The sequence below is a fragment of the Parasteatoda tepidariorum genome, chromosome 7 (assembly GCF_043381705.1).
Source record: "Parasteatoda tepidariorum isolate YZ-2023 chromosome 7, CAS_Ptep_4.0, whole genome shotgun sequence".
Taxonomy (NCBI): Eukaryota; Metazoa; Arthropoda; class Arachnida; order Araneae; family Theridiidae; genus Parasteatoda; species Parasteatoda tepidariorum.
Genome location: NC_092210.1, coordinates 38,456,777 through 38,483,144, shown reverse-complemented (window position 1 = coordinate 38,483,144; position 26,368 = coordinate 38,456,777). Strand labels below are relative to the sequence as shown.

Here is a 26,368-nt window from a genome sequence, read left to right as displayed (position 1 = left end):
ATGTTGAAGGGAAAAAAAACTGATTAGCAGAGATGCATTTTGGTACCAAAATATGTGCAAAATATTTTCTCTCACCTTCTTTCTTACATTAAGGGATAATATTCATTATCCAAAAAGTTTTCTATAAAATTTATAAGCAATATTTATAGTTTATTATCAATTGTTAATGGAGTAAAATCACAAAATTTTTTGGTACATAAAGAATATGATAAATACTTATGTTTTCAATTCTATTAGGTGTTTGAAATTGAAATGTCCATCTCTTTATCTAGTTTTAAGTAGAAAGGTTAAAACGAATTATTTTTTGTTTAAAAAAATTTTTAAAGCATCCACATTTAATAGTAAATAATAGTTTTGTATTGCAGTTTTGTTTATTTTTCAGATTTTAAGCATTAACTTTTAAATGTGCAGAAAAATTTACAGAAAAATTTGAGTAAAAAAAAAAGCCATAGTTTTCATTGTATAATTTACCAAAGTGTCTGAAATCTTAATAATCCTATGAGTAACTTAAAACTATGCAAATGTTAGTGGAAGGCAAATGTCAATAATAAATATATTTATTTGAATGAATATGATACATTCTGCTAATTAAATGCCTTAGGTTTGCTAAACTTTTTTTTTCTTCAAATAACTAAGAATTTACAAAATTGGGATTAGAAAAGTTGTGTTTCTGAAGTCAATTAAAATAAGACCTTAATCAAAAAATGTTTTATTTGTAAAAATCAATCGTAAACATATAAAGTGATTTTTTAATGAATACTTGTTTAAATAATACAACATATTACAGTATACTCCAAAAAACTTGTATAATGTTTCAGAACATTTAAAATATTTTTCTCAAAATAAACTGTTTTAGTATTTTAATATAAATACGTGGGGCAAATATATTTTTTGGTATAATTAAGTTTCTCAAATAAATATGGCAATTAAACTTGACTAAGTATATTAAAAAAATTATGTTGAAAATTCCTTTAATCATTTTTTCCCAAAACAAATCAGAGTGTTTAGTATTTTTCTAATATGTAGCAAATTGTGTTTATAAAGCAGTTTTTACCATCCTTTACATAAATTTTAAACACCTGAACAAGTTTATGCAGAATTTTCTCTGTAATAGATTAAATTAAAATTGAATAAGTTGGGAAAAATTAGCTGTATGGGAAAGTAGCTATGAAAAATAAAAAAATAAGAAAAATTCTACTCAAATACTCAGAGAGTTATTTATATTTAAAATAGATTTATTCTTATGGCCTAAAACTTCTTCCTTTTCATTATTTTAAAGCTTCTAATTTAAATTTTATTTGTTATTTTAAATCTTCATAAAAAATGAATTTTCGTAAAAATATTCTTGCACTAATACTCAGAGGTTTAATATATGAAAAAATAGACATATTCTCTTGCCCTAAGACTTCTTTCTTTACCTTATTTAAGAAATTTTAAATTTTGTCTTTTTTCTTTTTTTTTTTAAATTTTGACATCAATAAAAAAAGTGTATTCTAAAGAATAGTAGTTTTTAAAAGTTGTACCATTAAAGAGAAAATTGATGTATTTTCAATGTTTTTTTTTTTTTTTTTTTGTACCTTTTTAGAAAAGAATATACAAACATTTTCATTATGTAAACACAAATTTCTTCTTTTCAATATTGAAAAGTGAATCTAGTTTTACTGCATCTTCTTTGAAGACTCCTTCTAGCCACTTGAGCTAATTCATGACATAGATTTAAAAATTTGATTGCTTACAGATTTTAATTTATAACTTCAAAGTTGTGTTTTTTTATTTACATGGGTTTTGACGATAAGTGAAATGAAAGCCTCTTGCATTGCGAACTCCATTGGAGACAAATCTCACTAGGAATGGCCCAGGTGTAGAATCTAGAAATAAAAGTAAATGTACAATAATGGAGAGAAAAAAAGCCTGTATCAAGCATAGATGAAAATAAGCATGCTGTTTTATTCGTGATAAACAAGTATTGCCATCATTAGTATCAAAACACATAATTTAAAATCTATTATTATAGAACTTCTGGGATTAGCACTGATGATAGCACTTGTTACAGACATTAAATTATTTTTGGATTCATAATTTTCTACTATTTTACATCTATATATTTTTCAACATCTTGCGATTTAACATAATATGTAATAGGCTGTTAAAAAATAACCACACTGCCAAAAAGTTTCTATCAAGCACACTTCAAAATTTTTTTAAAGTATTCAAATGAAACCTAAAATTCATTGATTGATAAAAAATGATTGAGATCAATTTCTGAGAACTTGGGGTTTTCAATGTGCTATGGAATAGGGGGATTATTCACTAATTAATTTTGTTAAGTTATAAGTTTGGAGTTCCTATTGCCAGTTTTACTGTCTCTTTCAGATTTATATCATGTACTAGTTTTATTTTTGTCTAGTAGTATAATCTTATTGAATTAAAACTTAATTGTTACTAATATTCTATTATTTTCAAGATAATTTGATCATTTTTTTAAATTCTATATTTTCAAACTTGTTCACCTTTTAGTGCTATAATACATCAACCGTATTTTCAGTAAAAGTTTAAAATTCTTACTGTGAATCCTTATTATGTAGTATATTATATGAGTATTATAGGAGTTATAAGTCTCTGGTTCCTATTGCCAGTTTTACAGTCTCTTTCAGATTTATATTATGTACTAGTTTTATTTTTGTCTAGTAGTATAATCTTATTGAATTAAAACTGAAATGTTACTAATATTCTATTATTTTTAAAATTGATTGCTTTTTAAATTCTATATTTTCTAACTTGTTCACCTTTTAGTGGTATAATACATCAATCGTTTTTTCAGTAAAAGTTTAAAATTCTCATTGTGAATCCTTAGTATATTAAAATTGATATTTTTCATTCATGAAGTAGTATTTAAATTTAAACATTGTTAGTTAATAAATTTGTTGCTCATTAACTAGTTTTCTACCTTATTTTTCAAATGCAATATTTTAATTTTGCATGTTTTTTTCTCTATTTTTTGCATTCTTATTGTTGTTTAAAATACTAATAACAGCTCCCTGTTTTTCATTATCCTAGTTTGTGTTTATTTAATTTCTTTCTTTATTAATTCGAATTGAAAGATAACTCTTCCTTTTTATAGTAAATATCTTCTGTAAATAAATATAGTATATAGTCCTTATATAATTTATAAACTTTAAAAAACTGTGAAGTTGAAACTAAATAATTTAGCTTTTAATTATTATTCAGAAATACAAATATCAGAATCAATAGTATTAAAACATGTAATAATCTTGTGATTACAAATTAATTATATAGTTTATATTTTTTATAGAGTATTTAATATTGATCTGTGTATAGTATTAGTTTAACTGTATGTATCTTTCTGAGAGAAAATATTTTTATACCTGTAAGTATGTAGGTAGAAGTCACATTGACTTGATTAGCTATTGGTCGGTTGGCTGGTCCTGTACTTGCAACTCTACCAGAACAAACTCTTATGCCAGTGAAAAGAACATAATCATCATGGCATTCAGCTGCCACTGGACCTGTCAGTGCTGTTGCTGTGGCACTTGTTGTCCCTGGCAGTGCACCAACTGCAAAAGGAGCCACATTCCTTCCTTCTGCGGATAACTGATAAGTGATAGAACAAAAACCTGGTTCTTTTCTGATACAGATAACATAATCCATATTATTTGGATATCCTAGACCCAAAAGACTTGTTTCATCATAATTGAAGCTTTTAATAGAACCTCTTGTTCCTCTGTGGTATTGAAGGCAGTGTGGAGGTGCTAAAATGAATAAAAAGTTAGTGGTTGTGTCGACACTTTAAGTTACACATTCTCTGTATTATGTAATTAAAATGTTTTTCAAAAATTATTTTTTTTCAAATGCTATTTTTCAAGATGATAGATATTTTAGTAGTTTTGATAGTTAGCTGTCTAGGCTTAACCACCCTCCTGAAAAAACTGAACAACTCTAGTTGTAAACTCTCTAAAAAGACCTTCCAAAATGTATCCCTTTATCTTACTAATTTTAAATTCTCCAACAGATTTGTTTTGTTGGAAAAGTAAAAGGATAAGTTTTTTCCAGCCTAAGCTGCCCATTACTGTCAATGTATTCATACCTTCGCATACCCACTTTATTTTTCCATTTAAATTATCTTAATTTATTTTCATCTGTTTTTAAACGAGTTTCCCATTTATTTGAAAATTAAACAATACAATGAAAATTAAGCAATAACAGTCTTCAGTCCAGATATAGGTTTTATTTTTTGATAAATATTATTAGATCAATGGAGATGAAAATGTAATCTCGCTAAGTGCGTTATTTAAGTATGCAAGTACGCTCACCTTTCTATGGGGTGAACCGGGTACAAATCCCAGCGATGGCTGGTCGATGCAAGCTGGGTGCGGCATTCGAATCGACCAGCCATCGTTGAGATTCAAACCCGTTTCTCGTCATTGAAAGGCGAGCTCACTGAGTTAACATTTTTATCTCTAATGATCTACTAATATTTATAAAAAAGTAAAACCTATATCTTGACTGAAGGCTGTTATAGTTGTATCATTGTACTGTTTAATTGTCAAATAAGTGGTATACACGTTTAAAATTGTTTGGCCGATCGATTTGAATTCCACACCCGGCTTACATCGACTACAGTGTTCACGTAAAATATCATTAGTGGTAGATGGATCATGGGATAGAGTCCCCTTGTCAGACTAACAGTGGGAGATTTTCGTGATTTTCCTCTCGATCTAACTCAAATGCTGGTTAGATACATCAAAAAGTCCTTAAGAAGGCAAAATTTATCACAATACTTCATTCAGAAAACCCCTTGTCTTCTGGATTGTGTTCAAAATGACAAAGCTACGACGTTGAACATCGGTAGTCATAAACTCGAAATTTTGTCGGCTGTTCAACGACGGTTATAAAACAAAACAAAATAGGTCATGGATGAATTGAACTACTTATATGCATCTGATACAAAATGAAAACTGTTTTGAATAAAATATCCATTAGCGTAAAAATACATTTCATTTAGTACTTTTTCTAGGATTAGTATTTACTATTTTGATATGAAAAGCGCAAAAAAGATAATTTTATTGGTCTTCCTTTGGCAAAAAATTGAGATTAGAAGTTTATTTTAAAAACTTGAACAAAAGGTGTAGGGTTGTTATCTTGGTTTTCTTAAAAGAAAATTTTTTATAATAAACATATTTGTAGAAAAAAATCAGAAAATTGACAAAAATTTATTGAAACTGAGTAAAATATTGTATATGAAATATCTTACCTGCTTCTCTGCTTGCACATCTTACTTGAGTAGCTTTAATGTTGAATTTTCTTCCATAAGTTCCTACCATAGTCACATGCAAACTAATTGCTCCAGAGTCTTCAACATCTACATAATCTATCAATAACAAAGTTAAGTTTAAAACATGACCTTTGTAAATTTCATTGATTCTGTGTGCTATGAATTTTAAGAATGTAACATGATATGCGATATTTAATTAAAAATGTCAGAGTAAAATAAAGTTTTCTTGGAACTATGAAAAGTCAAAAGTATTTATTGATTCGTAGATAGAACAATAAGACCACATGGTTAAACATGAACAATTCGTATATCCTATAAAGCATTAAATTTTGAAAAAGTTGGCTTAAACAGCAACTGAAGCAAAAATAGAAAATATTTCGTGATGGTATTATTTTTGTATTCTTTGTTACATGTATTTATTTAATTCAGAATTAATTAAAGTAGTTCCCATTCTAATGTAATTTGTTAAAGAAATGATCATATTACAATATGATTTATAACAATGATCATAATTAGAACATATTTTATAGATTATTGAATTTCATTTTATATAATTTTTATTTTTCATTTGCCTTTTGATAGTTATTAATTCATAAGTGAAATGCTGCATGTAGTAAAGGCTTCAGTCCTTCTAATTTCTTGAAGAAAGTTGATAAAAAAAAAGTTAGTTTATTCAGTATGAAAAATTTGAAAAGAATACAGTGCTTAGACCAGCGGAAATTATTATTATTATTTTATTTTTTTTGTTGTTGCTGTGGAACACTAAATGATCGTTATTCTTTTGGCGAAACCACGAGACGCGATGCATTTCATTAGCAATTGTAAACATATAAATATCGCTGGATCATTAATTATTTAGGAAGTATGTAATGATCTAAATTTTATTAATTGGTTTGGATGAAGAATGTAATTCATGCCGTTTTATCAATATTAATCTTGAAATTGGATTTTATCTCAGACAATTGAATTCACAGGCCTGAAGCGACATCTAGTCTAGAACTTCGTTTGATTTTACAGTAAGCATAAACTAAAACTTAATGAGTATATTATGATTTCCGTTAAAGTGTAAACAAACAAGGACGAAAATTAACGATGAGAATGGTAAAACGTTGAGAAACATATTTCTGCAATGTTGAATTTGATGGTTATTTTCATTTGACACGAAATACTGATGCTATTTTTCAAAGATGCATATCCTTTTCATTATATTGTTATTTAAAAAAAAAACATTGCTTTGAATTTTCATAAAAATAACAGAAATATTAATTAATATAGGATTATTAATTGGATGTAAATTTAATTGCTGATTTCAAAAATCATAAATGATTAAAAAGAATTTCTAACTTTTGGAGCCCCTGTGACCATTCCACGGTACCCCAGAGTTTCACAGAGCACCATTTGGGAACTGCTGGCTTAGACCATAAATATAATTTTTTTTTTCTCGCAGATTAATAGGAAAAGTATAAAAATGTATTATTTAACTCTCTGCATCCATCTATCCAATTATACTTACAATGCTGCCCACTGTTTAGTCCACATATTTTTGGAATAAGATTGTTTTCATTTTGACCAGTGATCACGAGCATGTCTTGTGAGCAGTTTCCTTCAATAGGACGGGCAAGATCGAAATCTAGGAATTCTAGTTTGATTTGGCAGATGGCTTCAGAATGTTTAATGATACGCATCTTGCATGTTCCTTCTTCTTCGTATGGTTCTGGAAAACTTGGACTGCGGAAATAAGAGACCACCTCACTTGTAGATCCACCACATACTACATCAACTGAAAGTAAATGATCGTCTGATAAAGAATAGAAATCTTGGGCAAGATATATTTTATTTTTATAAAATATATTCGTAAAATCATAGTAATAAAGTAAAAGCTAATCTCAAACAAATTTTTAACGTATGTGATTAAAATAGAAAGGGTGAAAAAAGTTATCTGTGGTTTTCTGCGAGTAAATATTATGGTAATATTTTAAAATTTGCTCAAATATACTTAATAGCTTGAAAATGGCGATATCTAAACATCTATAATTTAGTACAGTTTTAGAATATAACAAATGTTTTTTTTTTTTTATAAATTGTTGTGTGTACTTTGATTTTGAATATGTTAGAACCACTAATTAATATGTTGGCTTGTGATGCGTAATATTTTGGAAATAACTCGTTCTCTAAATTTTTTTTTTTAGTGAATAATCCAGAAATAGGCCAATTAATCATTAAAAATGTATTACATTTTTAAAAAAAATGCTATCATTAAATTTAATATTACATGTGCAATTGAACTCGCCTATCTCGAACCTGTTTTTCTTTAAAAGCTCTATATTTCTAAAGCTCCCTAAATTTACAGTCTTATTTCAATATATTTTCCCTGTTTACCTAAAAAAAAAGTGTTGCCTTAAAAATCACTACGTCTTGAATTACAGTCTTTTTAACTGACCGTTTTGTTACAAAGTAAACGTTTTTTCGCTGAGCAAATAGTGAAAGTTTTTAATTGACCATTTCTTAAAACCTCAATTACTCAGAACATTTCATCTCGCTTTTTGTCGTTTTTTTCTTCTTTTCTTTTGCGAGATTTGAGCTAAGTTAGACTGTACTGGAAAAAGAAATGAAATGTGTCCTTGTTGTGAAGTAAAATTCATGTAACTTTTCAAATTATTTGAAGAAATTCATTGCAAACTTAAATGCATAAAGATTTTTCATTTATACTTATATCAGTAGTTTCTAAAAACTTTTAAAAATTCTACTCTCCAGCTTGCTATCTAGAATTGATCAATTTATTTGCCCTAGTACTTACAAATACAACAAACACCTTCTTGAGGACATCTGCCCATGGGTGTTCCTCCTGATACTACACAATCTGTTGTATCATAACATGTCCCTTGCCTGGAATCGGCTGCCTCACATGCATTGGAAACATCCGGACTTTGTTGATCACCACTTATTGGTCTTCTCAAAGAACTAAAATAGTAAGTTGCTGCTACGACGGGTTGAGATAATAGAGCTGTCAAAGATTTAAAAAAAAAAAAGTGTTCAGTTATTTTGTCAGTTAAATTTAAATAACAATTAACATTTTAAATTATAAGTAATACCATTTTATAATACAAGATAATAATATATAAATAATACAAGATGCTTATTCTACAATTTTTTTCCCTTTATAATTTGAGTTATACGAAGCATAGTCGATTATTGGCGTGGGAAACAGGGTACCAATATGTCCTCCTCAATCATAGGCGTATGCATGAGGCGTACCTCAAGGTTTGTCATGGCCCACCCTAATGCGTTTCAATACAAAAAAATTTTCTTTTTTAGCTTTCATGGTTTAAAATTCACAAAATGTATAAAAATATGATACAAAGATTAATTAACTGATCTACATTTTCATAATTTGCATTATCTCTTTATTATTATTATTATTGATTTACTTTTCTTGTTGTTGAAGTTTTTAAGTTACTCTATAGCAATAGATACAATGTGTATTCCATTTACTGTATTATGGCCGAAACAGGTCTTCATAACAGTTTCTCCACCTAAATTATCATTATAGGAAAATAAATATTTAAAAATCATTATCTGTTTATTCCATTGTAATTTTCTTTTGAGAAAAATATGTAATTGGATAATAAAAGAGTTGTGAGCATATGGATAAATGAGAAATGCGTGAACTGCTTTATGAATTCTATATTTAACCTTTATTTTAACAATTTGTAGCTTTTTAATCATTTGATTTATTTATAATTGGGATATTATAAATTAATTATAAAAGAAATAATGAGTTCCCGATCATTTTATGCTGTAATTTTGCACAAAACGAGGTCGTTTGTTTATTTTTATCTATCTTTTAAAAATTATTTTAAAGAATTTAAGCTGCTTATCTCTCTCGTTTGATAGTTTAAAATTTTAGAAATTTAAAATTAGTAAAAAGAAACGGGATACGTTCATGACTGTTTCGTGTAGTACAATTTTACGCAAAACAAGATTTTATTTTATTTAATTATTATTAATATTGTACTGTAAGTGTAAGTGCAACTGTAAGTGAAATTTCTTCAAAAATATCCTCGTGTGACCGTATTACCGTTTTTTACTTAAACTTGCCCTCTGATCAGCGCTCAAGCTGGCCTTGGGTACCGTTTTCAGTGTTTGCGAAAAATTTTATAATGCGAATTCAGTGATGTGAGTGAAAGCCCTGATTGGTGAAATACATTTTTCCCCGCGAAAACTCGCGATCGGTTCTCCCTGACACGCCAGTTTTTCGCTAAATATATTTATCCAATCAGGGTCTCAATCTTCCTTGACTGTGATCAGAGTTGCGTGAATTGTATGCAGTGAGAATGACTATACGAATATTCTTTTTTTTTTTTACAGAAATTGAAAAACGCTTGGCAACTCAACCCGCCTTGATCGTTATGCTTCCTCCTTCGCCATTTCGTTTGAATTAATGTCGTTTAAATTTAATTAAATTTGTTATTAAACTGTGACTCTTCAATTAAAATCCAAGATGAGTTACTCAAGAGGTGCTCCTAATATTGATGGAATGACTTCTTTAAAGGTGGATAACTTAACGTACCGCACTACACCTGAAGATTTAAAACGAGTTTTTGAAAAGTACGGCGATGTTGGAGATGTTTATATTCCAAGACATCCATATACCAGAGAGAGCAGAGGGTTTGCTTTTGTTCGCTTTTACGATAATCGAGATGCAGAAGACGCTATGGATTCTTTGGATGGCTATATCTTAGATGGACGTGAATTGAGAGTTCAAATGGCTAGATATGGTCGACCTGGTGATCCTAGGCGAGGTTCAAGATCAAGACGCCGGCGTTCCCGCTCCAGATCACGTAGCAGAAGCCGACGACGATCTCGCTCCAGATCTAGGTAGCAATTCTAATTATATATTGAATAGTAAAATTTGAATCTTAATTTCAGAAGTTCTCTATTCTTTGTTCATTTATTGTTTCTCTCGATTTCCAGACAATCATTCTGAATAGGTTCTTTCGTCAACTTTAACTACTTATAACGTCTTGGTTTTTAAATTCTTATAAATTTTTATTTCGTTTCAATAAAATAACTAAGCGTATAATTCTTTCAATGATTATTATTTTCTGTCTATCGAAACTGAAAGTGTTATGTTCATAATTACCTTTACAAAGGCTAATTACCTTTAAAAGGGCTTATCTAAAGGGGCTATTTGCAATGTGTACGTAATAATCATAAGGGCGACAAAAGATTATTATATTTACAGAAAATTTAAAAATGTCATTCTTTTTCATTTTCAGTCTCTAATTTTATTTATTAGTATAGTTTGAAATATAATTTTACATGTTATTTCTCTTAATTATTTGTTTGGATAAAACCTTTATAATCAATGAAAAGGAATCACTCTGAAGAATATTTTTGTAATTAATTATGTATAGATGTTTTTGTCGACCTAAGGTTTCCTTTTAAAAAAATAATTTATTTTTACAGGAGGTCCAGATCAAGATCACGATCAAGACGTCATCGTAGTCGCTCTAGAAGTCGTTCTGGTAGTCGTCATCGTCGAGATGAGAGGTAAGTTTATTCTTTCTTTTTCGCGTGCAAATGCTAATGTCGGGCTTAACTTAATTCTCTTTTCTAATGTTTTTTAAACAAGCAATTGTCTTTTTTTTTGTTGTTGTCAGATACTAAAATCCACAAGATGTATTAGTGAAAAAATTTAAAAGAAAATCAGTTAGAGCAAGTGTTAAGTCAGGGGTCTGTCCAGGGTAAATTTACTGCCGTTAAGCGGTAGTTTCACAAATTCAATTTTAGGAAAAACGGTAGTTTCACAAAATACTTTTAACATATTTTCGAAAAATATTGAAATATTTTTGAAAATATTTACTTATTTTACCAGATTTTTGTGTTGATTTTTTAATATAATTTTTAAATTTCACAAATTATGTCTAAATTTTCGCAAAATAGGTACCTCTAAAAAAAACCTAGACAGACCCCTGTATGTATTTTGTAAGATCAGAATAAGGCGTAACTGGAAAATTTATGTGGAATTTGTTATTGGTTGCAAAAATCGAGGAATCGGATATAATTGGATATAAAAAGTTTTTTGTTTCGTATTTTTTTAGTTAGTTAGTATAAATGTTGGCATGTGGAACTTTCTTGAATACTGTGTCAACAAAATTAGGAAAAAGAACAAAAAATGTTCTTAAACAATATGAAATAATATATTTGCTATAAGAAGAAAGTGTATACTTTTTCTTTAATGATCCTTATAGCATAGAAATTTATAAAATGCCATTTCCATATATAGTGTTTTGTCATCAATAGCAGAGAAACCGATAGATTTTGAATAGATGTGAATAAATTAAAATGTATATGAGATGAGAATAAATCGATGAAAATAGAGAATATTTAATTAAATGTGGAAAATAGATGAGGATAAATTAAAATGTAGGAGTTCTTATGTTACAAGGGCTTGTGACAGGGATGTACCGAATATTCAGTTATTGAAGTTGACTGAATAGCAACATTTTTTAGATTAAAAATCATCAATAAATATTTATGTAGAAGTAAGTTTAGTCATTGAAAGATAATCATAACTTAGATATATTATTGGTATACCTTATACCAATGAAACATGCAGGGGAAAAAACTTTAATAGTAATGTTTAAGACAATTATATATAAAGATAATTAAAAATATTTAAGATTCTGAAAACTTACACTAAAGCTGTAAAGTTGAAAAAAAGAAATAAAAAAAAATCCTATTAATTCTTAAAACAAAACTTTAATGCTTAAATGTTAGTTACAGAAGCAAAATAGAAAAAGTGAAAGTGTGAATTTTTTTGAAGCTAAGCATTTCATTTTTTCAATTTCCTTATTTTCAAGAAAAAGTGATGATTAAAGTGATTAAGTGATGATAAGTCTTATAGAAACCCTCTTAACTGCTGCCTCCTAATAAAAGCTACTTTTGAAAAAGGAAAAGGCTTGATAGAAACCAAAACTAAATATTATGTATTTTTAGAAAAAATGAACTTAAAAGAATTAAGTCGTTAGAAATGCTCTGTAATAAATGTTGTCTTGATAAATTTTGTTGAGGTAAGAGATATTACTGACAAAAATGTGAAATTAATATCAACCAGAGTAATATCAACCAAATTAATATCAACCATATCAATCAGACCTGACAATACATCACTTATTTATATTTTGGCACTTATCAGCAGACATAGGTAAAATAAGAAAATTTCTGTGAACTCAAAATTTCTATTAAAAAACTTTCGGCACATATTAATTAACTCTTATGACTTGTATTGGCCCTTTTGTTGCCGCTTTATTTTGGCAAAATTAATTTTAAAATCAATTTTTTTTTTTAATTTTTATATATTTTTTTTAATTTTTTATTTGGCAAAAAGCTGAAATGCTTAAAACAGAAATCCAAGAATGTTATGTGCAAAAACACTTTTTACATAATAGAAAAATATCTGAAATATGAGCAAGAAAAAGGTGTATATAGGAAGTATTTATCTACAGAATGTTATTAACACTTTAATAAAAATATTAGTGCGAGATTTTATTAATTTATTTAAATTGTGTGATTAAGAATCTATGTGTGATTTTTAAATATACGAATCTGGCGAATGCGAATCTCAGCATTTAATTTAAAAATCAGGTGATTACAAAATCTGTTTGATTTGAAATTTTGTTGTGAATCTTCAGTATTTTAAAAACTGAGGGTTGGGGTCCGCAGATAATCAGATATGATGTTGACATTTTAACTTGATTAACTTCAGTGAAAAATTTATTTTCAGACATGGAAACTATTAAAAAATTTTAACTTCTATTTAATTTCTTATTATTATAGGCATAAGATTCTTCCGACTTGGAATTTCCGACTGTTAAATTGAAGAAATTGTTAAATTGAAGAAATGCTTTGTTGAATGTGTATTTTTTTAACATTTAAAATTTTTTTTTTGTTTTACTTCAGAGATACACAACCACTTTTAGGTAGCTAATTGATCTTTTCCTCCTTTGCATTTCCTTCCTTTTAAATTACAAAGCAAATTATGGTGAATTTATCAAAACAAAAAAAATGTAGCTTAAAATTTTCTTGTCTGAAAGGTAACATTTATTTAGAAAAAGAAATTTGTTATTAATACATTATTAGATAAATGTTATGATTATTGTTGGAATTTGAAATTGTTTTGTAATTTATCTTATAACTTATGGATTTTTTTCTTTTTTTTTAGTTGATTCGTACAAATTCATAAGCAATTACATTTCATTGAAACGCTGAACCCATTGCACAAATCGAAATTAATAAAAGATTTTGATACTTAAAGAATGACTGTGAACAAGATCAGTGCCTACAGAGAGCATGACAGAGTTCCTGTTAGGAGCATTTTGCTACTTTTTCGATGCTCCCTCGTATCAAAGAGAACAAAGAACACTTGAAATCGTCAGGGAATTTTAATTTGACTCTAAAATGTGGGGAATAGTCAGGTTAATTTGCAATTTATTAAAATTAAAGAGAAAAGAAAAATTGGAAAATGCCTACATCATATAAAAATGTCACATTTTAGTAGAACTTTTGTTTCCTTCCTCATTCGATTATATTTTTTACATACAAAATCTGATATTTAATGCAGGAAATAAACAAGGCCACTTTGAGTATTGGAAGGGCACTTACCACCATTAAAATTATCAAAATCTGTAATAGATTATGTAACAACTGAATTTGAGCCTTGATTTTTAAATTACTTTTTTATGCTAATTTTTGTGTATACTTAGCAAAGTAATTTTCACTCATTATAAAAATAATAGAAAACTTTTACACTTTTGAAAATTAATTAAGCTTTGCATAGATTTGATAGACAATCTTTGCATAGATTTTCTTAAAAAAAAAGTCAACTGAAAAAATGGATTTATTGATAAACAACTCTAGAGCTTTTTTTTTTATAGGAAAACCACATTTAACAGTACATATTTATATAAATAGTATTTATTTAAAAAAAATAAATAATTGTAAAATTTAAATAACTAAAGAACTTCTTAATATGCGGAGCCCCCAAGTAAAAAATGTGAATTATTTAACTCTGGGTGCGAATATCCTGCAGATTTTAACTGTAACTAGACAACTTTAAAACATCTTACAAAAAATGAAGGAGAGACATGAAAAATTTGTTTCATTATTATAAATAACTAAATAAATCAGAAGTAGACTCTTCATTAGAACACATGTTTAAAAAAAAGAACTTTTTCCTGAAAATGAATCCTGGTCCTGAATTGCAGCTTGATTTTACAAAAGAGAAAAGGTGGGTGCATTTATTGGGGTCAAAGGAAAGATGGGGCAGGTCGCCCTTCTAAAAATGATTAGGGAGAACACTGACATTACAAATAAGGAAATCAAAGTTTTCCAATGGAAAATTACATGACCTAGATAAAATATGGTCTGAACTTTCTTTGAAGTCTTCCTGATATATCTGGATAAGTTAGCAATTTTTTTTTTTTTTTTAAATTTAGTGGGGACCCTGTTTTCTTGTATAATTTTAAATATATGTTGGATAGTTAGGGGCCAAATTATCAACCTTTGTGGGCAATTTTCGGCCCATCAGTCTTAGGTTTTGCACTACTCTTGTTTAATTTTATTCTCTTTAATTATAATTTATAATATGAAGCTTGACAGTTTGTCAGACTTTTTGTTCTTTTCCTGCATTCATGCTTGTTATGTAAAATAATTTATCTAGTAAATGTATCTAACATATAGTATTAGGTTATGGCAGGGATGGCGAACCAGTGGCACACGTGCCATTTATGGCACGCGACACAATATTTTGGGCACGCCACCAATCACAAAGTTTACTATGAAGCATATTAACAATTCAATTAAAATTCACAACAAAAGAACAATTAATGCCAAAAAAGCAATTAATAACCATAAAAAAACAAGCGAAGAATAAATAGCTAGCAAAAAAAATAACAATTCTGCTTAAACTAACATCTTATAACCCTAATATAAGTTATTTGTCATTTAATCTGCAACAACGGAAGTCACACTGATGTTACTTTAAGTTGAATTACGCGTATAACTGAGACGTTACGAAAGTTGAGAATTGCATTTTTGTGAAAGATAGTATTTAGTATTATTATTTACCCAATTTGAGAGTTTTGAGTTGATAGTATTTAGTATTATTATTTACCCAATAATCACGAAATCAAAACTAATTGTCGGCACGTCTATGACCTCATTAAAATATATTTTAGAAAAAATGGCACGTTGGGGCATGAAGGTTCGCCACCCCTGGGTTATGGTATTTGTTTATTACTGGACATGATTTAATTACATATATTTTTTCAGATCTAGATCTGATAGTGCTGGGAAAAAGAAGAGAGATAGTAAGTCCAAAAGCCGATCTAGGAGCATAAGTAGAGATAAAAATGGTGAAAGGGAAAGAAGTTTAAGTCGAAGCAAGTCTCGAAGTAGAAGCAGAAGTGCAAGCCTTGATAAGGAAGTCAAGAATGATATTGACTTGAGAGATGGAAGCCGAAGTCGATCTCACAGCATTGAAGCTGAAATTTAAGCTCCATTAGTAACCACAAGAATTCATCTGTCATCTTCTAAAATGTGAAAGTGCAGCCCTTTTTTAAAGGTTATAATTTTTTTTTTATATGTACTTTTTTGGCATGAACTATCACTCCAAAAGTGTTAAAACTTTATAATTAGTTCATACATATTATTTGATATTCATGCATAATGGTTCATTTAATTTAACTACTTCGCAGCTTCGAGTAAATGTGCTAAAGGATTGATAGGTATGTTTAAAATTAAAATTGCCTGCTAATATGAATCATGTTAAAAAAAAATTTCTTGTTACTTTGTATGAAGTGTATTATGATTAAGTATTTTTTGAATAAAAGTAATGTTTTTAAATTTTGATCGTTTATCCAATATTAAATTTATGGTGGAATTTGTGTTTGTGATATAATTTAAACTGCTTGATCTGACAATTTTTGTATTGTCTGTAACCACAGGCGCAGTAGTATGCTGTAATTGGTGAGCTGTGGCAGTCACATGGTGCTGATCCTGTGGTGTGCTGTCCTGATCCTGGTCCGGTTGCTGATTAAATTCCGGGTTCCAGCGTAGCAGTTGTTCCGGGGAATATGTGGCCGAAAGTTTACCTTTCTTTCTCTTTTTGAAAATTTAACTCAAAATTTGAATGAGTTGGAACCCCATTAAATTTAAATTTTAGCCTGAAATATTTGAAGCTATTGCTTTTCAGAAAATAACAGCATGACTTGGCTGGTTTAAATAAGTGAAAATATTTCAAACATAAAGAACTTGAAATAATTTCACTGTTACCGAGATCCCGAATGTATTACGCCAAATGGTAAAGTGTGATTTTTCTTTACAATCTTTTGTATTAAGCACTTATATCTGGGACCTTATGCAAGTACAGCTAATGTGGGTTATTTGTAAGGTATGTAATTGCCTTACAAATATCCTAACAATTTCAGCTTAAGTAAATTTAGAAAATGACTGCTTTCCTTCAACCAATGTCATGTCATAAACATTAAAGTATTTGTTCCAACATTATTTAGGAATTAAACAAAGCATTACCACATTATTTGTCCTTGCATCATGTCAAAGATTTAATAAAAGTTGTTTGTTTAATTGCTAGATTCATTTTCAGGTCGAAGCAGAAAAGTTCAGTTTGTGAAGTAGTAATTTTGTAGATTGATGTCTGATTTATTAGAAAAATAAAAATTTATCAACTGTCATGAAATAAATTGTGGTAGTGTTCATTTATCATAACTAAAAGTAATTCTAAAAAAATTACTGCATATCATACACACTATTAAATTTTTTCTTCAATATGTTACATAGTTAAAGTTTGTAAATAAAGCTCGAAACAAAATTTTTTTTTTTTTATAGTTTCTTTTCATTAAATGTGTAAATCTAATAGACTGTTTTGGTTCAAACTTTTATACACTTAAAACTGTCTTCATTGACTATTCTTTCTGCTCCAATAAGTCATATGATAAAGAAAAAAGATCCATATATCTGTAATCTATAAATTGTCAATTTTGCTCATTTGTAATAGTAAAAATCTAGGAAGTGTTTTAGTATTTTTTTTTGTTATGTAATCCTCTTGTATTATTTTTTGTTTTAGTTATTTTCCAAAATGAAGGCTTGAAACTAAGAAGTGTCTATATGAAATAATAGTGCCTGTTAAAAACAATCGTGCAATATAATGGGAGAACTACATTTTTATCAAACCTGAATGTATATAAATTTTTTTTCAAGGCTCGTTCAATAGACTATTTTAGAGCATGAACCTTTTTAAATTGCATTTTTATGAAAACAAAAATCATTCATGGGCTTTTAGTCAATTCCTGTGATATAATATAATATTCGTGGGTATAAATAAGAAAAACTTATCGTGCGCAAAATTTTTATCCAATGTGATTTTACAATACATAGGATAAAAATTTTCCCTCTATCATGGAAAAAAAACTTTTTTTTTTCCATCAGAACGTTTGGACTCCTGCCTTTTATTTTAGCTTGTAGAAGATATTTTATTTTCCTGCTATTGGGACAATCCTTACAAGAACAGCTCTTGCCCCGTAAATAGGTCTTCACTAACTAAAAAGCGAATTATTATAAGGGTGTGCTCATTCTGCCTTGAAGATTTATAATTTACATAATATTGAAAAAACACTCCTTCAATATTTGCACTTATTATAAAAAAATACTGAATTCTATATCTTAATAAAATGTTTTTTTTTTTACTACACAAAAATACCGAATACATTTGTAAAAAATGTTTTAATAATTGTACACTTTATTGAAAAATGCGTCAAATGTTTTATAAAATGCGTTAATTTATTAAAATAATAAGCACAATTAAAAGCTATTTTAATTTATATAGTACTAAAAAATATTTCTATTTCAATATTTTATAATTTTTCTTTACTACATGAAAAATACTGGATACATCTAAAAATATTTCAATTATTGAAAAATGCGCAAAGTGATCTATAATTAAATTGAAATAAGTAAGGAAAAACAGCTATTCTAATAATGATCTTTCTTGTTTAAAAATTGTAAAAAATACATTCTGTTAAAACATAAGTACAATTTCATTATAGTTTTGTTTTAATACCGTTGTAATTTTTATGATCTATTACGGTCATAATTAATCTTTTGCCGTCGCTTGGCTTTTTCTGCCACTAATTCTTGAATATCTACGAAAAATTACTGAAGAAAGGCTTAAATGTGGTAATATTTTTTGAAATATTTAACCTAGCGACAATCAACAGTTTACAATCAAAAGCTACTAAAACTGTTTACTTGTAAAATTATAAGTATTTTTTATCCTTAATGGAAAAAGTTTTTAGTGATCACGCATTTACAGATTTTTCATATTCTTTCGAAGGCTTCTCAAAACTACTTTCCTTCAATCAATGTATTGTTAGGAATAATAATGAAATCAAAGTGATAAATATTTGATTTCACAGTAAGCTCAATTTATGTTACTTTGGGTGTCATTAGAAAACTTTTTTGAGTAGTATAAGGGAAAAACAAGCAAAAAAATTTATTTTCTTAAAAGAGAAATTTTGAACACCATTCATTCCAAGATCTTCCCATTGGTACCATAAATCAGAAGTAATTATATTCCGTGGTTTATCGCATCAATCTTCTGGATCTAAAAACTAGAAGCAGGGCCTGTCATTTTCCCGCGAATCTCAAGACCATTGTTTTGCGGACTTCCGCGAATTAAAAGCTTATCTGGCGAAATTTGAAAACTTTTGCTAAATCCGATTAACGAGACGTTTACATACATGCGATTTTTCCACAAATTTCTTTTGGTATGGAGGAGTTTTCGTTTACGCCGAAATGGGCTAATATCACGATTCTTATTCATGTGATTTAATATCAAAGATTTTCATATTTAGCTGATTTAAAAGTTGCGATTCGTATTCACGCGATTTAAAAATTGTACATTGCGATTCTTATTTACGGGATTTGAAAATCTAATATCGCATATTATATTCACGGAAGTTTTAAATCCAATGTCGCCATTCGTATTCACGCGATTTAAAAATTGTACATTGCGATTCTTATTTACGGGATTTAAAAATCTAGTATCGCAATTTATATTCACGGAAGTCTAAAATCCAATGTCGCCATTCGTATTCACTCGATTTAAAAATTGTACATTGCGACTCTTATTTACGGGATTTAAAAATCTAATATCGCAATTTATATTCACGGAAGTTTAAAGTCCAATGTCGCCATTCGTATTCACGCGGTTGTAATATCTAACATCAACTTTCGTATTTATACGTGATTTAAAAACTATGCATTCATGTTCACGCTCTCTGAAAATCATACATCGCAAAACTTATTGACGGGATTTAGAAATATATTTGCGCAATTTAAAAAAAAATCCATATAGCGATTCTTGTATGAAGTAATTTTTTCTTGAATTAGTAATATAAAGGTGCAATATTCTTCATTAGTTTAACTATAAATGCTACTTCAAAAAATTATGTTAAATATGAAACATGATTGGAATTTAAATGGATATCGATTTTTTGCTATTAAAATTTTCAGGGTTTTTCACAATTTGTGTCACAATCACCCCTGATTATTTATATTCTGGTCATTAAAAAAATTAAATTTTAGTGATTTACTTTTCAGTTAATTCGCTTGAATGTGTTTTCTTAATGAATGGTAATTCTTGCTTGAATCTACTTTGTTCTAATCACGTTATTTCCCCGATATTACAATGGGTTAATTTGCTCTCTCATATAGGTTACTTAAAGGAAATAATTGAAATGTAACTGAGGAAATTTTTTTTTACATATTTATTATGTTATAATATTTTTGCATTTTAATTATTTACTTTTCTTGCACAAATAGTAGAGTTAAAAGTTGACGGTGTGCAGCCAACACAAAAACATACAAATTTCCAAAACTATGCAAACTCTTAAAATTAAATTCTTCTATTTTCTTAAAATTTAAAATTCCCCCCTCGTTCTTTAATTGCGACTCAAAAAATAAATTAAACATTTTTTCCGACCTTTTGTACGCAGCTGCCGTGGTCGTTCGAATCTAAGAATTTCCCATTAAGTGTAATTTATAACTTTCTGTAATGTTTCTCAAATAGTATATGCTCTCAAATTAGTTATTTAATGTATGAAAACTGACGAGTATGTTAGTTTTAATTCATTACTAAACTTACTCATTTGAATTTGATTGCATGGATTAAAAAAATAATTATTACTTACACATGGGAGACATTTGTATGGAATCGCCAGATTCATCTTGATATACTATTTGTTTGTCTTTGATCAAGTTGATAGCTTTTGCTCCATTTAGGGATCTAACAGAACTTTCGACCAATATTGTTGTGACATAGTGCAGAAATATGTATACTAAAACCTGCAAAATAATAAAAATAAAGGTTGAGAGATGATAGTGCTCCGGAATTCGGAAGTTTCCGGAAATCTAAGTTCCAGAAGTTTCAGAAAATCATCGATCACATTTATGTATAAAAATTCTTGAACTAGAAAAATAATCTTAAAAAATATTAGAACTAGAATTTATACTTGGCATTTCTTTCATTTGTAAATATTTTTTCTGGTAGAATAATAAACGTGATTAGAAATAAAAGTGAACTTATACATAATAATTCATTTAAATTATGCTGCATATCATTTATTTAGAATGTCATGATTTGAAAATATCAATAGTTTAAATTTATCAAAACATTAATTTTTTGAAATGCGTCATTAATTATTTTATTCAAGAAATTTTCAGGATTTTTGAGTTGGGCACATAATCACCCCTGAAGGTTCAAATGAATCATAGGCAGTTGGCTTGGTTTTTATTTATATTTATTTTTTTCTGAAACAATTGCACCAAATGCTGTGGCTATTTGTACCGGTTGACTATAAATTTTACGGTTTCTCTGAAGAATAAGAACTAGATTTATTTGAACGGAAAAAAAATTCCTGCTAGAAAATAGGAAAATTTTCTGTCATTTCCCTTTGATTCGTGTTATCACACTTCAGAAGATAGTAAAGAACTTTCAGATGATCTGATTAGTAGCTGTGTTCACAGTGGTAGAAACTGTGAGTTGGATATCGCTCTGCCTCTATACTTATTAGTAAAAAGAGAAATAAAAAAAAGCTTATATACCCTTGGAGTTGCAACTAATTGGGTGTTAAAAAAATAAGCCAGAAAAAAAAAAAAAAAAAAAANAAAAAAAAAAAAAAAAAAAAAAAAAAAAAAAAAAAAAAAAAAAACGGTAGCCATGAGTGAAAAAAAGTTCGAAGTGTTTTGTTTTATCACTTTTTTTTTTAAAATTCTCGGCCATCGTGATTTTTCTAATTTTGTTTTCCACTTTTATTTATCGTTACAGGCCCGCAGTGGACTGATCGTTAAAGACACAGTTCCCAGCAGATCACCGAAGTCAAGCATCACTGGCTTCGGTCAGTGTGCGGGTGGGTGACCACTTGGATCAGCCTGCGTAGGGACCGAGGGTGTGCGGTATGGGTCCTCGTTAAACTGTTCTACCATAAAGTGTTCGACTTCGCTTGCAGGTCGTCGGGCTACCGAAGTGGGGGTGCCATCCCCTCCGCAGAGGATCAAAATTGTGATGGCATGTCTTCGGATCATCCTCAGGGATGTTTCCCAGACCGTCACCAATAGCCCATTGTGCAGCTCTAGTGCGACGTAAATGAACAACAACAACAATTTATCGTTTGCAACTTAACGTTTTTTGTTACAATCAATTTTGTTCCTTCATTTACGCCCGTCGAGTCATCAGAATAGCTGATTTTTGAGCGCTCCTAACATCTTCGCTCTTAATTACCATTTTCGATATTTTGAAGCGAAATGAAGATTTTAAACCATCTAACTGAATGGGCAGTTGAAAATTATTTATTTAGTGAACCTCTAACTATTTATATCATTAAGAAAAGAACTTCAACCTGTTCAGAAAGTTTTACATTAAGACAAATGTTTTCACAATAAAATGTATATAAGAAAGTAAGCTTTTTGTTATTTAAAAAAGATAAAAGGAAATTAACATTGAATTTTGATTTATTCAAGAGCACAGAAAGTTAATAAAAACTCTGGCAAAAGTGAGTAAGATGCAATAGTGATTTTTTTTAAAAATAATGATTGATTTTTAGTTTTTGTACATTGATTCGTGCTGAGGTTTTAAAGTGACTAATAATCATGTGAGCTTTTGTCTTACAATTACAGAGAAGTGCTTGTTTTGTATTCATTTGCAAACGCTGTGGTTATTCGTATAATGTTGGAATTACAAAGTCTAATTTTCTGTATCTCATTTTAGGACTTCAGTTTAGAAAAAGACATCACGAATGATTCTCCATTGCTAATAATCTTATTGGCTTTCATATGCAAGATTTTTAAAATAGTGTTCAGATAAATTTAATAATTTTTTTTAAAAATGACTTAAAATAACCATGAACCATGGTGATCCTTGTTTTTATTCTTCCGTTTTTCATGCTGGTACGGCGCTTCACATGATTTCTAGTTATAGTGAAATATTTAATTTTTTTTTCTTACTTTGAGAAGTGGTGGTACATTTAGATAAAGTTTACCAAAATGATTTAAAAAATTCTTGGTAAGAAACCGACTATTTATGCCGCTATTTAAACTGCAACAATGTTTTTTTCCCCTTCACTTTAAAGAACTAAATCAGAAGTTCACAAGAATGTGTAGTTTCATACTACAAGATCCGGATGCGACTAAACTGCACCAATCTCAATGTAAAATCAACGAAAATAATTTATCAAGTTCTATAAGTCTTCCTCAAACAATATTTTAATGCTATGGATGTACAAGTTTGCTTTAATTGTAATGCTTTCTCATAATTAGTGTGTGCGATTTTTTTTTTACCAAGTATAAATCTAACATAAACAAAACATAAAACCTTTAACAGATTTTGTCAATCATTATGCATTATTGGCACTTGTGCTCTGTTTTTATAAGATTTGCTTTTAAGTGTACTTCTTATTACAACTTCAAATTCTTAGAACAGAATGTTTTGTCTGACTGATTCTGTTATTTTTTTGTGTGCGGTTTCCTGTAGTCTAACCATGTATCGAAATATAAAGAAAAATATTAGCTAAATATTTGAGTTGACTAAAAATTGTATGCAAAAATGCTTGATGACTGTATCGTAGTTGAAACCTGAAAGAGGCGCCAATTTTGCCGATGACAAACAAGTAATTGTTGAAGTAATGGAGTTTTGAGCTATCTTGGCTTTGTAAGTAATGAATTTAGTAGGAAGAAGCTGAAAAGAAAAGCTTAGCAATTTGTATTTGTTTTTTTTTTCATATTGATAATTAATGAAAATTTTTTGGTTTACTTAAGCTATGTTATGTTATTTTTCAGATAATTTAATATCTGTGAATATATTTAGATATAAAATTAATCTTAAATTCACCTTGTAAATGAATGAAAATTGGTAATTTTATTTTAAAATGAGCAATTATTCAATTTTTGACAAAAATGAATGATAACAAAAGTTTTCTCATCAGGAATCACAAATTAATATTTAAACCAGGAAAAAACCAAAAATGCTATTGAAATCAGACAAATTACAATCGAGGAAGGCAGTTGTACGAGGGGAAAAAACTTTTTTGTTTGCCAGAGGAAACAAAGAAAAGTGAAAATATAACTATTAGACAGACCTTCATGTTTTGGGCTCAAATTAAACACGTTTCAATTTCTTATAAACCCGCCTTCTTTAATTGTGATTCCTCATATTTCAATAGCTCTTTGGTTTTCCACACGTATGTTTTAATTTGTTTTACAATGTTGGGTTGACTGACTTGTGCAAATTATAAATCGTTCAGTCAAAATTTCGATGACTTCCGAATAGCTAAGGCACTTGTCTCTTGTAGAGTTTCACGCCTGATAAAAATACAAGTTTCAGTCGTTCTATGATCGTTACAAATGTAATTTATCGCTTAAGATAAATTTGTCGGCTATCGGAACTCGGACAACTTTGCGACCATCAAGGATTCTAAAATTTCTATTGCAGCTCTGTGTTTAATGACATTTTTCAGTCATTTTCGGATCATTGCAAATGTAATTTATGTCACTATTTTATCGCTAAATGTAATTCATCGCTAATCGAAATTTCGTCATCTTTCCGAGTTGTTAAAATGCTCGAAATTCAAATGGAGCTTTGAGCCTGATGCCAATATAAGTTATAATTGTTTCCTATAAATTGCGTTAGTAACATTTATCACCAATAGAAATCTTTGTCCAATTTTCGACATAAATGCACTAACATACAAAAGTAAAAAGAAGCAATGATAAAATAAAATTAAAAATGTAAAAACTATGTTTTTTAAATAAATTTGTAGAAAAGATTTTTTTCGCTGATATTCTTTTATTTGATAATCGTCGTTGAACAGTCGACTCAATTTTGGGTTTGCGACTACTAATGGTCAACTCCGTAGCCTTGTAATTTTGAACCCAATTCAGAAGACAAAGGTACTCCTGGATCAAATATTGGAGGAAATTTGCCTTCGTGGAGAACTTTTTGGTGTAACTAACCCGCAATTGCGTTACATGGAGAGGAAAACCTTCCACGGTTAGCCTAACGGCAAGGGGACTATAACCCATGATCCGTTTACCACTTAGGATATTTTACGTCAGCACTGTGGTCTGTGCGAGCCGTGCCGAATTCGTATTTCTGTCTTATAGTAAGCGAAAAACATGGGCAAATCACTTTTCTAATAAATTTCTTTTTAGATGGCCATCCCCTCCCCCCAACGTCTTTCCAAGTGATGCGCCGTGTTTAGATCAGGTAAAATAAATTATTTCCTCATTCGTAGTCTATATGAAATGCGCAATTTTTAATTGAATTTTATTATTGATGCAATAAAATTATAATTTAAAGTTCAGTAAAAACAACAGTTTTTACGTTTCAAAAAGCAATTCCTTGTACAAAAAAATATGAACACTTAAAATTTTTGGTATTCTAAGTATCTGGACCCAAATTCAGATTTTTCTATTAAAATAAACGCTTTTAAATTTAAAAAGCAGATTATGCATTCTATGTTTGATATGGTAACGATATTTCGGTTGTTTACTTTTGTAATAAAAAGCATTTGAATTAGCAGTAGAATTTATTATTTTCCTTTAATTAAAAATAATTTATAATACGTATTTTAATTAAGAACATTTTGTTCTTTATTGGTAAATTTAATTGGGAAGCGTATTAAATATATGTTAAACTTAAGCCGAAAAATAAACCTATTTTAAGTTAAGGCGCATTATATAATTTGAGAAATAAATAAATACAACGTTTGCTGAGCAATTAGATAATTTTTCATTCATTTTAAAAAATGTGAATATTTAGTAACTCGACTTATTTTAAAATTTCTCAAAAGTAATGAAAAATGCAATACTTTTTTTAAATATTTTTTTTAGCTCCTTCATTCATTCACTTTCCTTCATAACTGCAAAAAATGATAAATAAAAAAAATACTTCCTTAAATAAAATGATCAGAAATTTACAGAAAAATCTATCGAATTTATAGTGATGATATGTGTGGTAAAATTCAGAAATTGCCTCTATCTAAAGTAGATCCAAGCAAAACTAACTTACCTTGTAATTGGCAGTAAACCTTAAGTCAAATATTTTTGTCCACATGGTTATGATGGTTTAATCCACGTTATTATTAGTTAGTTGAATATCAGAAGAGACTATCCGGCTATGGAATTATGTAGTATTCTGCCGATATGTTTGGCAGGTGAGAGGAGTTTTAAGAGACCCGAGAGATTAAGGTCAGCATTCAACCCTTTTCGGGATTTCATCCATTTCCGGATATCCTACACCGACCAATCGAACGAGTATTTTTTTTTATTTTAATCTTTTAGATATAAAATTATTTAAATGACGGCCTGTCAAGCTGTCAACATTTTTGTTGATTTCTAAATTATTGAAGTCATTTTTTTTTGGTGTCTTATCGCCCGCTTTGGCATTTTCATAATTTTGATGTGATTACTAAATTTTTTTCACATTTCTAAATTCTGTTC

The 26,368-nt window shown here is 28.7% G+C and overlaps 2 protein-coding genes across 3 annotated transcripts; one reads left to right on the top strand and one right to left on the bottom strand.

Moving 5' to 3' along the window:
• Positions 1–747: 747 nt before the first annotated feature.
• On the bottom strand, positions 748–26,079 carry LOC107455623 (uncharacterized). Its single transcript, XM_016073252.3, has 7 exons — positions 25,938–26,079; positions 20,566–20,719; positions 8,091–8,297; positions 6,807–7,073; positions 5,273–5,389; positions 3,387–3,770; positions 748–1,868 (listed from the first exon to the last, which is right to left on the bottom strand). Exons 1-7 carry the CDS (start codon positions 25,980–25,982, stop codon positions 1,771–1,773), a joined length of 1,272 nt encoding a protein of 423 aa, XP_015928738.1. The 5' UTR covers positions 25,983–26,079; the 3' UTR covers positions 748–1,770.
• Positions 9,477–17,058, top strand: LOC107455624 (SR family splicing factor SC35). Of its 2 annotated transcripts, XR_001585610.3 has the most exons (4): positions 9,477–10,171; positions 10,763–10,846; positions 15,629–15,920; positions 16,303–17,058. XR_001585610.3 is itself a non-coding variant. In XM_016073253.3 (3 exons), the coding sequence occupies exons 1-3, from the start codon at positions 9,795–9,797 to the stop codon at positions 15,849–15,851; spliced, it is 684 nt and encodes a 227-aa protein (XP_015928739.1). In that variant the 5' UTR covers positions 9,477–9,794; the 3' UTR covers positions 15,852–17,058. The 2 variants fall into 2 exon arrangements, 1 of the variants encoding a protein (XP_015928739.1); XM_016073253.3 differs by having other exon boundaries at positions 15,629–17,058.
• Positions 26,080–26,368: the final 289 nt, after the last annotated feature.

What these genes read in the sequence shown, in the direction of transcription:
- LOC107455623 (XM_016073252.3), bottom strand. Translation starts at nt 25,982, where the DNA reads ATGTGGACAAAAATATTTGACTTAAGGTTTACTGCCAATTACAAG. An exon ending in CATACAAATGTCTCCCATGT is followed by an intron (nt 8,298 to 20,565) that starts GTAAGTAATAAT and finishes AATCTTTGACAG; the next exon opens with CTCTATTATCTCAACCCGTC. An exon ending in AGAAGGTGTTTGTTGTATTT is followed by an intron (nt 7,074 to 8,090) that starts GTAAGTACTAGG and finishes ATTTACTTTCAG; the next exon opens with TTGATGTAGTATGTGGTGGA.
- LOC107455624 (XM_016073253.3), top strand. Translation starts at nt 9,795, where the DNA reads ATGAGTTACTCAAGAGGTGCTCCTAATATTGATGGAATGACTTCTTTA. An exon ending in CGATCTCGCTCCAGATCTAG is followed by an intron (nt 10,172 to 10,762) that starts GTAGCAATTCTA and finishes TTATTTTTACAG; the next exon opens with GAGGTCCAGATCAAGATCAC. An exon ending in CGTCATCGTCGAGATGAGAG is followed by an intron (nt 10,847 to 15,628) that starts GTAAGTTTATTC and finishes ATATTTTTTCAG; the next exon opens with ATCTAGATCTGATAGTGCTG.